The sequence below is a fragment of the Trematomus bernacchii genome, unplaced genomic scaffold, assembly GCF_902827165.1.
Source record: "Trematomus bernacchii unplaced genomic scaffold, fTreBer1.1, whole genome shotgun sequence".
NCBI classification, from domain to species: Eukaryota; Metazoa; Chordata; class Actinopteri; order Perciformes; family Nototheniidae; genus Trematomus; species Trematomus bernacchii.
In genome coordinates this window covers 4,445,725-4,457,924 of record NW_022987720.1, presented here as the reverse complement: position 1 = coordinate 4,457,924, position 12,200 = coordinate 4,445,725, and the positions used below count along the sequence as shown (strand labels likewise).

The following is a 12,200-nucleotide window of genomic DNA, read 5'->3' as shown; positions in this document are numbered from 1 at the left end:
AATGCAAAAGGTGTTTTGGGCACGTCAGTCTGAATCAGCAGTTGTTGTGTGTGTATATTTAGTCTTTATTGTCCCCAAGGTGTAATTCATTTTCACATGCATTGTACACGTCAGAGAGAAATACACACAAGAGCACAACAAGAACATACGATGACAGACAACACACTGAGGTCTAGTGCTCTGTACCTTCACATGGAGAGCAGCGGGGTTAGACGGTGATTGAGTGTGTGTGATTTCCTCTTCCACTGATGTTGTGATGCATGCAGTGGCATTATTGTTCAACTCTGCGAAGTTGGGTGTGGGGAGACCGATTATCCTGTGAGTTGGGCCCTGTTTGTAATACGATACGATACGATAATATTTTATTGGTCAGATCAAGTCTGAAATTTGACTAGCATCACAGCAGCTCCATGTGTAACATCAACATAGATAAATATCAAGACACAATACATGAACAACAAACAAACATTTAACATAACAGCACAATCACTGAGAGAAAACATTTTCAAAGACCCTTTAGCGTACATTTGATCTGGGATTTAGCTCTGTATTTACTGTGAGGATTGACTGATGCACAAAGGAGTGTTTCAGTCTGACTTTATTGAATCGCGGGACCCTGTATCTCAAATTAGATGGTAGCATATTCGCTGTTAATGGTTGTTAAAGAAGCAGATGGAGCATTACAGTGGGATGGGCAGAATAATGCTTTGATGCAACACCAGGGGGAGAGGGGAGGCAACATCTTTGAATATAACAAATGACTGATAGTCTGAACAGTCCAATACAAGACTCATACTATAACATGTACAGTATAGACTACCACCACTGTCAAGTAATGCTTCTCACTTTAAATGATGTCAAATCTCTTTCATAACATTTAAGTGGTCCCCCTGCGGTCATTGTGTTAAAGACTCTTCCTCTCTTGCTCCTGCAGTGATGGATGGGCAGACCGTTACGAGGTGGTGGAGGGTTTTGAGCAGGAAGCAGAGGGAGGAATCACCATGAAGCTGCAGTCAGAGGTGGTCAAGACCTTCGATGATTACTACCTGAAGCTGCGTCTGGACACCAACACCAGGAACCCCTGGTTCTCTGAGTTCTGGCAGTACCGCTTCCAGTGCCGCCTCGCGGGCCACCCACAGGAGAACAAGAACTACAAGAAAGTGTGCTCTGGTAGGTGACAACAAAAAAAAAAACAATATGCTTTACTCTTTTATCTTGCTGTCACAGAGGGTAATAATGAAATGTATCTTTCTCTCTGTTTTCCTTCCCGAATATTCTCTCCCTTTGCTCCCAAAAGGTGATCATGGTAATTTGAGTTTTCGGCTTGCTAATACCATTTAAATAACAAATGAACAAATTACAAATCCAATTAAGAATTTGAAAAAATATTCAATTGAATTATCCATACAAACTAAAATTAACTCAGCATGCTTTTAATTAACTGATAAATCAAATTCATGTGTGGTTTTTGATGACTGTTAGTATCTCAGAGCAGTACAGTCATAGTTGCTTTTTTACTTTCTTTGTACATACACGTCTTTTATTCCAAAGACCTTCAAGGTGGTAAGTGCATTTTTCTTGCCACTACTATGGTGATGGTTGTATCAGAATTGCACCTGCACTCTGTAAGCGTTTGACTCATCCAAGAGAGGAAGAGTTTGACTGATGCTTTCTTTAACACAACACTCTCTTTAATGTGTTGAAACTGCAATTTTGTAAGATTGTGACCGTGAGATGTCTTGATCTTGACAGAGTCAGGCTCTCGGCCAGAACGAAGATTGCATTAGTCAAACTCTGATGTGGAGCACTGGGCTTGTTTATAGTGTATGAGGAATAAAAAGAAAATGGCCCTACACTTTGAAAATTGCACAAAGGAATGGCTCACCCAGCACACACAGTTCACTCGACAGTCAGAAGCACATGAAATAATATAAATAGATCTCACCGTCTGCTGTATGTGCATGTTGATGTGAACAATATAGACAACAAATACCAATATTTCAAAGGGGGCAAATAGACATTTAAATTCAGTCTCAACATTTTGAACAAATATCTGCATACAAGGATGTAGATAGTTAACATTTCATATTTGTATTTATACCCTCCAAATCTTGTTGCTGTTGACTGAAGGGACAGGGGTCTTAATGAGGGCAGATGGTGAAGTGCAATTTGTCATTTTCAGGCTTTTGGACATTATATTATATAAGGCTTTGCAATATATTCTCCGTGTCTGGTTTGGCTAATTCTAATCATGCATTGTTGAAACACAATGTTTCTACTGTGTACGTTTGAATGCAGCAAAAAACAAGGACAAACAAGAACAGCTTCGTTAATGGTCACAATTTATCCATCCTTTTCATGCCCTCTTGTTTTTCCTCTCTAACAGGCAATGAGAGTCTACATGAGAACTATGTTCAGGATAGTAAAATGGGATTTGTCATCAATGCCATCTATGCCATGGCTCATGGCCTCCATGATATGCACTTGGAGTTGTGCCCAGGGCAGCCAGGGCTGTGTGAGGCGATGGACCCTATCGACGGCAGCAAGCTGCTGGACTACCTGCTGAAGATATCCTTCAAAGGAGTCTCAGGGGAGGACATTTATTTCGATCAAAATGGAGACACCCCAGGAAGGTAAGAGAACGAAGAGGTGGTAAGAATATACAAAATGGCAGGAAAATGAAAAAGAGATTTCCTATCATTGACGTGGTTGTAATCTATGATTTTACGGTCTGCTACTAATTAGCAGGCATGTACATGCACACAAGTGTGCACCAATCTTGAGCACAGAAGGATGTAATTAGTTTGGACTGGAACAGATTCAGCGGATTGTCCGCTCTAGCAACCACTTTCATCTCTGCTCAGTCCAACAGACAGCATTTGACAGTCAGAAAACATGGCCGTGTCAATACTCCGTCAGCTAGAGGTCAGGTGGAGCACATCCTGGTTAAATGTAAAGAGGAAGCCACAGTGCTCTGCCACGAGCTGTTTAGGGTACACTAACAGGAAGCTATTTTAGTGACTTTGCATAAAAGGTTTGCTAAGCTGCAATATTTGTATTATTAAATTACATGTCACTCTGTCATTCTCCCCTCCCGCTATATCTCCCTCCTCCTCCTTCTTTCTCTGTGATCTTTAACTCTTCTATGTTCTGTCCCTCTTCTAGTCTTTTTTTATCTATTGTAACTCTTGTCCTTGCTCATTATATCCATCCGTCCCTCTGTCTATCCAGGTATGACATCATGAATCTACAGGGTGTGGGTGAGGAACACTATGACTACCTAAAGGTGGGCTCCTGGCACGAGGGCATCATAAGCATAGATGACGACAAGCTGTGGATGAACCACAGTGACATCGTGCGCTCAGTCTGCAGCGAGCCCTGCTCCAAAGGACAGATCAAGGTAGGGATTCAAACCCTCCAGCGTTAGATAAACTCAACCAGTGTTCATTCAGCCAGAAAAAACCTGACGTCTAATAAATCAATAGTCAATAACAGTGGGGATCTGACTCTAGAGGTCTAAAACTATCAACAAGTGTTAATTCAACACCAATGTATATAATTAAATACCAGCAGGTCCAATTTAGCGATTCTAAGTAGCTAATTTAACTATGGATTCATTATGCCAGGTAAAACATACAATGACTTTCACAAAGGACTTTTTCCAAGAAAGCCAACACAAATGGGATGCTCAAATTCTCTCTTCGAGTTGTTTTTGAGTAAAAATGTGATGTTGAGGTAGTAAAATCAATATTCTGTGTTTATGTGGCATACTGGACTGTTAAAAATATGAGGCATAAGGTATACCTTTGGACATAGCCAGGCAAGCTGCTGTCCTGGTTCCAGTATTTATCTTCTCCTGTAACTCTCGGCCAGAAAACAACTTAATGTATTTCCCAAAATGTCAAATTGTCCTTTAAGAAGTCATCAAAGAATTTTAAAAAAAATTGTCGGTGTTGTCGTCACTCTGAACTTCTAATGGTGATAGAGATGAAGGGTCCTTCTGTTGGAACCATGTACGTAGATAATGTGATGGCAATACACCCAAGTAGGTCAGTTTCAGGTATTTCTGTTGGACCAAAGCGGGAGACTGGCTGACCGACCGACATTGCCATCCCTCGGTCCACACAGCTTCATGGCTAAAAATACTCTCAGAGAGTGCAATCAATTAAGACAGAGATGGCATTTCCCCTGTGCTCTCCAAAAACTTTTTTTTACTGGTAACTGTGTCACTGCTTGGATGTGATGCACCACTCCTGCTATGAATCTCGTAGCTTCACATTTGTCCTCTTTGGTCATCATACAACATATCCCTCAGCCGGCAAGTCATTTTCTTTGGATGTTACTCTGTCCTACATGTTGACATCCTTGTTCATCTTCTATGAAATATTATCTTAAATGCATTAAAAGGAAAAAGGAATTTACGATCCCTTTTTTTTTTCCGGTCTGAATAAACATGTTTGAAAACGTAAAATAGTCAAATAATCTTGTGTTTTTCAGGATCTCTTATGATATTTCAAGTCTTATCTGTCAAAACTAAGTCACACAACATTTAGGTTTGAACAAGGTGACGCATCATTTCCTGTGCATTTTACCCTACCTGGCTGAGGAGAAGGCCAGTTGGGACAGTAAATAATGAAAACTGTTATTGTGCTCAGAATGCAGAAATGTGCTTGTTTTCAGTCTAGCTGTACAGTAAGTCGCCCTGAGGGAGGGTGCAGCCTCTCTGCTGGCTGCTCTTGCTCCCCCTCTCTGCTTTGTTTTCTGCCCCACTTTCACCCTGCTTTACATATCACAGTGCTGGTAACAGCTTATCTGGGAGCAGAATGTAAAAGCAGCTGGCCTTGTTTTATAAACAGTATGTCTGGGGCTCAAGAGAAAGAAACTTACCTCGTCTTTGATATCCCCTTCATTACTTATTTAGGCTGCTTTGGGTGTGATGTGCTTCTGGTTTGATGAGTGTACCTAAGATGTCTGTGACCCCTCACCATTGACCTCTCTGCTTACAGGTGATCAGGAAGGGAGAGGTGAGCTGCTGTTGGATCTGCACCACATGCAAGGACAACGAGTACGTCCAGGATGAGTTCACCTGCAAGGCGTGTGAGCTGGGGTGGTGGCCCGACGATTACCTGGAAGGTAAGTTGGAAAAAAACCCAATTAAAAACACTGAGCCAATCAACCTTTTGTATGACAAATACTTTCATTTAGTTTTCCAGCAAAATACATTACATAAATGTATACCCACCCCAAAGAGATACAAAATACATAAATGTTCAATTTTTGGTAATAAATAATAGTTCAAAAATGAAAGTTTGTGAAAAGGTTTTAACAGTGAGTTTAAAGCTGGTAAACAAGTAGCTATTTACTATCCATACAGTACATGCAGTATCTTGCGTGCTAATTTGACAAGGTTACATGTAGTTCCTTTACAAAAATGTAGGAATTTCTCCCATATGTTATAGAAGATATCAGGGCTTCCTTCCATGGTTATTTAATAGTGTTTTTCTGTCTACTTTTGATTTTATAAACATTCTTCGTTGATTTCACGCTAACCTACATCTGCCTGCTCACTTAGTCAGGTCATTCATATATTATAACACCAACATCACTAAAACAGCTCAAAGCCTCTAACTATTTTGGGCTCTCAAAAATCCTCCTCCCCCATAAGCCTATTCACACTTCACACCCTGACACCTCCGTTCACTGGTACTTTTCATCATCCAGGTCCTATGACCTTGCTCTCTTGGCATCCACAACCCACATCCTTCTCCCCCCCCCTGCTCCTTGCCTTGTTGTGACCCAGTGATTGTTTTGACAGCGATTTATAGAGTTGAGAGCAGCTCTCAGATCCCAGGTGTAAAATCCTATTACGGCCATGAGGGGCTTGGGGATATATTTCAGCAGTCTGTCGAGGAAGAGATTTCTCCCTTCACTCTCATTACATGTAACCTATCTGGAGAATACTAATAGAGAGAGTTGGTATTCTATTCATAGAGCGAGGTTGTACTGTCCACTCATTTGCTCATTTAGGGCAGGATTTTTTTTCTTAAATACCTTCACAAAATTCTATATGACGCTGGCTTTTCTCTGAAGTCCATGTGACTCTACAGAGAGACCTTGTTCAGCACAAGAGTGAGCTTTGTTTTTAAATTATTTAAAGGTCTCCCCAGCTTAGATATGTAATGACAGCATAGGTTTTTCGAGGAATGAGGGATTTGAAGATAGTGTAAGAAGAGATCCAGATATGAGCATTTCATATTTGCCACCTTTGTCTATGGACGCAGTGTGGCTGGTGCCTGCCAGGTGGGTGGTCCAAAGAAAACAGTTTAGTGTGCTTCAGTGCTCTTCAGACTCTTCTCCTTTGAAAGTGGGCCTCAGTGTGTGTTTGCAGTAGTGCTTTTACCTCAGTGTAAAAACTGCTTTAAACTTTCATATTCACAGGCGTACCTTTCACATTTTGTGTTGAGTTTCCTGAGGCTAAAAGTAAGGTTGTTTGAAAATGTCTGTTTCTTATGATTTGACATATTGGGAATTAACAAGCAGACCAGAAGTGGGTTTCAGTGTGAATAGCCTTGCTTTTGCTGGCAGTGACTGGAATGCTTTTAGCAGCAGCATGTCATTTATGATACAGGGGAAGTCAAGGATGTCAGTTTTCTCCCATTAAGCCCTGCACACTTCCGTCAACGTGCTCATCATGACAGAGTTGAGACAAATAATCACATAACATACACATTAGGCATCAAATAAAAATGAGAGATTTTTGACAGAACTGGAGATTCTTAATTCCTGAACAATCTTAGGGCTGATCTTTCTCTACACATCTGACTACCTTGTGCCTCCAAATCTGTGTTGCTCTCCTCTCTTCCCCCTCTCTACTGTCTGCTCATTGGTCCTTTTCAGCTATTGTAATGTAACTTTCATTCAAACAAAGAACTGCGACAGAACTAACAAAAGATTAACCTGATATCTCCTTTGCTTTTGTTCCAGGCTGTCAGCCGCTGCCTCTGAAGTATCTGGACTGGTCGGATGTGGAATCTATCGTGGCCGTGGCTTTCTCCTGTGTGGGAATCCTAATCACCTCCTTTGTCACGTTCGTGTTCATCCAGTACCGTGACACGCCTGTGGTTAAATCCTCGAGCAGAGAACTGTGTTATATAATCTTGGCAGGCATCTTCATGGGCTACATCTGTCCTTTCACCCTAATCGCCCATCCTACTCTGGTCTCCTGCTACTTGCAGCGGCTCCTGGTGGGCCTCTCATCTGCCATGTGCTACTCTGCCCTGGTGACCAAAACGAACCGCATCGCCCGCATCCTGGCAGGCAGCAAGAAGAAGATCTGCACCAAGAAGCCCCGCTTCATGGGCGCCTGGGCCCAGGTGGTCATCGCCTTTATGCTGGTCAGCGTGCAGCTAACTCTGGAGATCACACTCATCGTTCTGGAGCCTCCTCTGCCCGTCAAGTCCTACCCCAGCATTCGTGAGGTCTACCTCATCTGTAATACTAGCACTGTAGGCATGGTGGCGCCACTGGGCTACAACGGCCTGCTGATCATGAGCTGCACCTACTATGCCTTCAAGACGCGGAACGTCCCGGCCAATTTTAATGAGGCGAAATATATTGCCTTCACAATGTACACTACCTGCATCATCTGGTTGGCCTTTGTGCCAATCTATTTTGGCTCAAACTACAAGATCATAACCACATCCTTCTCTGTCAGCCTCAGTGTCACAGTGGCTCTGGGGTGCATGTTCACGCCTAAGATGTATATTATGCTTGCCAAACCAGAGAGGAACGTCCGAAGCGCCTTCACAACATCTGATGTGGTGCGAATGCACGTTGGAGATGGGAAGTCAGCTCAATGTGGGACCAACAGCTTCCTCAATATCTTCCGCCGGAAAAAGGCTGTCTCTGGCAATGCCAAGTGAGTGCCTTTTTAAGATGATTATATTTGGTAAGAAGCACAATTATAAGATGCCTAAACACTCAAATTGTACTGTGGTTTGTCCAAAGCTGATCTGTTGGTATTTTGTCGAAATACATCATTAAAAGTAACATGAAGGTGCTTATTTGATTTTTTTACAACAATATTTGAGTGTTTATGCTTGATTTAATTTGTCCAATTTTAACTTTCCAGATCAGACCTAAACTGATGCATTGATTAAGAAACAGTAAGCATTGAACACTGATTTATAAGGCACATCCCCCTCCCACTGAGGAACATAAAATAATACCACTGAAGTTCAGCTACATTTAACAGACAACTGTGTCAGCGTTAATTCAAGTATATATTTCCGACATTTAAATTATATATAAGACTTGCATATAACTTTTTTGAGATTCACAGCAGTGACACTGGACAGGTGTCTAAAGTAAGGAGTTGGGCAGAGTATGAGAGTGATCCCAATATGTTTACGTGTTGTCTCTCACCCTTGCTATGCAGCCTCTCTAATCATCTAACCCTTAAACCTTCTGAACTGAGCAGCACACTGTCTGCAAAGTGTCGAGGCTGGCACATTGTTGGCATGGTGGTCTTTGAACTTCTTTCCTGGAGAGCTGCACTGTCCACTAAGACATTTTATCATTATAAACAACCATTGGAGACATTTGAAAGAAAATCTGTGAGATTACCTCAAAGTTTTAGATTAAAAAAAGTGGAATGTTGTCTAGAAACCTTCTGTTTATTGCATTTTAACAATTGCATTTGATTATGCTTGATTTTCACGAGTAATATAAAATAAGCTATATGTTAAATATATGGAATATCATTTGTTGTGACTCAGCATCAGTTTTTGTTGTTGTTTTTGTTCAACAACAAAGCCTATGCTGCTGGTTCAAGTGTCTGGTGAATTAAAGGAATCACTTGCCTCTGTGATCCTGTCACTTCTAAGCTGGATATGGGGAAAATGTTTTTGACACTGAAGCCCTCCAAGAATAAGTTCTGCCACCCTGCCGCTTTGGTTTATCCTGAATTAACCTCACATTTAACTTTTCTCAGCATGAACGCCCCTCCCTACCTCTCCAACTAATCACATTAGAGCCAGTCCTAGCTCTGTCTGCACTAAAACTCTGTGTCAGTTCAGGCATCAACTAAAGTACAAATGCATGTGTCCCATTTAAACTATAGAAGCTTATAGTTAAGACAGAAGGAAAGGAGTTAGGTGGCTCTTTATTCTGTACCTCAATGTTTAAAGCTATTTGCAGATCATAATGCTGTCTGCAGCACATTATGACTCACAGTGTTTGGTGACACAGTGGATAAATGTAACGCTCCTTAGAGCTCATGAGTGAACCCCTTATCAAAGCTGTTAATGTCAAAGTCACGTGGTTAAAAAGTATTTTAACATGCATCAGAAATGTTGAAATGCTGCTGCTCTTGTTGTGTTATGTTGCTGCTATGCTGATGTTGTTTATCTGCAACCACCTCTTGGTTTCCTGTGTTAGTAACTTGGGTCTTTATCTCGTTCATAGTTCTAATGGCAAGTCTGTGTCATGGTCTGAATCAGGTCCAAGACACCCTCCAAGGGGGGGGAATGTGTGGCACAGACTGTCTGTGCATGTGAGGAAACAGGAAGCAGGCTTGAATCAGACGGCGGTCATCAGGCCCCTAACTAACACGCCCGACCCCCACAGTTGTGAGCCCTCCACCTGCAACCGTGGCACAGAACCCCGACCCCATCAAGAACCGCGCGGCGCTAAGCCTCTGTACAACCTGGAGGAGGAGGACGACGAGGATTCGCAGCGTCCCCTCTGGACTCCCTCTTGCTCTGGTCAGATGCAAGGGCTGGAGTCTAATTTAGATAAGCCTGCATCTTTTCTGCCCTCTCATTTAAAGGGCTGCACTACGGAGCGCTTGCAGGGGGCTGTGGTGGACACACACAGCTCCTATGCCCCTGCACTGAATGACAACACCGCCAAGGAGGCACACCCTGCCAACGAGCCTTTGAGCTTGACCCCCTTTCAGCCTCCTTTGGTCCCACGAGTGGGGGTGTTTGATGAGGAGGGGTCCGAGGACGAGTCACTGGACCTCTTACACAGCTACATTTATGATGCCAAGGAGGAGGAGGGGGAGGAAGGGGATAGCGTGGATTTAACTCAGAACAAGCCATATCTGGAGGATTCCCTTGCTCTGTCCCCCCCCTCCCCCTTCAGAGACTCTGTGTGTTCGGGGGAGTATGTCAGCGACTCCCCCATCATGGAGTCGATGTTCGGGAGCCCTCCGAGCTCAGTCTACACCTCAAACATGCTCCATGACTACGCACACAGCTCCTCAACACTGTGAGTGCGAAACAGGCGCTGACACAGTTGTGCATCACACAGACATTGCAATTGTCACATACTGGTTGACACACACAAACAGAAACATACTGTACAACCTAATTGTATTATAATTTCACGTTTGTAACCCTTTTTCCCTGCCATTTGCTTGCTTCTATTTATTACTCTGTTTTTAAAAGTAAGGGGTTAATCAAGTGATAAGTAGACAAACACCAGGAACCATCCATGAGTGCTTACATTTCTGAAGGGCTGCCGGTGCACAAAGCCTTTCTGGAAAATGTTAAACTGGGAAGAGTGCCAAAAGTAGACAGCTCTCATGCCAAATTGTGATGAATTAAGAGACACTTAGAGACATAATAAAGGATGTAGTTGTGCTTCTCATAATGGCAGTGCAGTTAAATGGTCTATGGGGAACAAATGGAAAGAGAAACATTCTGTGTGTATATATGTACACTGTTAGATACAACCAGAGACCAATTTAGCTCTAAGCAGTGCAGTAGCTCAAGTGCATTTCATGCCGGTTTTGATTAGCTCTGCTGCACATGTACAGGTCTCTTTATGTGTGTAGCAGTAGCAGCTGCATTGAAAAACTTCTCGCCTTTTTTTTTCATTAATTGATTTCACCTCAGCTTTCTCTCACCCAAACTCATCGCAATTTAAATATTACTGAGATTAATTAACAAGAAACGTGCAGTAATTTGGTTGAATATTACTTTTATGTGTTGCGAGTTGTGCACAAATATTATCACTGAACTGAGATTCTGCTGAACACTTGCGCTGTATGATATGTGGTATGGGTATAATGTTCCAATCAGAGTTGTTATCAACCTACATTCCTGCTTTCAGTTTTTACGATGTAGCTGATACAGGTTAGCGCGATTGTAGATGATGGCGATGTTGTGTATTCAGTTTACACTCAATCATAACCCTGAGAACCAGTTTTACGAGCATGGGACGTGATAAAGAACAACTTTTGCTTTCAATGCCGTGTTGATATTTCTCATGTTTTCTGAGTTGGCTGTGTCATTGTAATGAAAAACACAGTACTTGTACAAGTTCTCAAAGTTTGTAATACTGTTAAGCCATCTCTTGTTTTTCACACAGGTGGTATGTTTGTAATACTGATAAATGTTTCTATATTTAGAATGTCAACAGAAAAAAAAGAGTTTATACATTTTGAAACTGTCCTCAAATATTTATCACAGAGCAGTGTGTTTGGTTTTTGGGTAACTTTTAAGCTAATTTGAGTCGACTGTATCCTCTTGATAATATTCAGTTGTTAAAGTAACCAATGATTAGTTGCTTCTTGTAATGAGATTATACATGCTTCAATTTTGCTTAAATCTTGCATTATAAACTTTTGAGGTTAAGTTTCTTAGTTCTTTATCTATACAGTAAGAATACAAATTATTTCAAAGTTCAAGACTATACAGTGCATAGTGCAATTGTATTGTATTTCCAAATGTTTTTAGTCTATTATAGTGTAAGTTGTTATATGATTTTAATGATTTTTCAATGTAAAATATACGAGGGTGCCACCTGTTTAACACTGTCAAATCTAGAGTGAAATAGGCCTTTATGTTTTGGGCAAGCTGAACAATGCTGTAAAATAAAAACAATTTATATTAAGAAGACTGATTACTGCATACAATAGATTTCAAAAACGGGGTTGTCATTCGGTTCGCCTGCAAAAAGACTTGCCGAGCTCAATATTAGTTTACATCGATGGAAAATACGGTTTGTGTGAAATCCATGATCCGCAAGTGGTTATCAAGGTATGTCAAGCTAAATTCAAAGGTTTTTAGGTCAAACTCTACTAAAAAACGTGTTTTATTAATTGTTACTTCACATAGATGTTTTAAAATTAAATGTTTATCTTAAGACATAGTTTGACATTTGGTAGATAACATAATTTTGATACCCAAACT

At 41.4% G+C, this 12,200-nt stretch overlaps 1 protein-coding gene across 2 annotated transcripts in view; it reads left to right on the top strand.

Annotated features, from left to right (window-relative positions):
- LOC117492338 (metabotropic glutamate receptor 1-like) overlaps positions 1 to 11,652 on the top strand; it is a 31,672-nt gene extending 20,020 nt beyond the window's left edge. Inside the window, exons 4-9 of one of the 2 annotated variants that reach the window (XM_034142528.1) lie at positions 935 to 1,170; positions 2,387 to 2,633; positions 3,232 to 3,400; positions 5,007 to 5,133; positions 6,985 to 7,918; positions 9,466 to 11,652. In XM_034142528.1, the coding sequence (XP_033998419.1) occupies positions 935 to 1,170; positions 2,387 to 2,633; positions 3,232 to 3,400; positions 5,007 to 5,133; positions 6,985 to 7,918; positions 9,466 to 10,276 (2,524 nt within the window). In that variant the 3' untranslated portion in view covers positions 10,277 to 11,652. The remainder of the gene's footprint in view (positions 1 to 934; positions 1,171 to 2,386; positions 2,634 to 3,231; positions 3,401 to 5,006; positions 5,134 to 6,984; positions 7,919 to 9,465) is intronic. The other variant, XM_034142529.1, reaches the window with a different exon arrangement.
- The last annotated feature ends 548 nt before the right edge of the window (positions 11,653 to 12,200 follow it).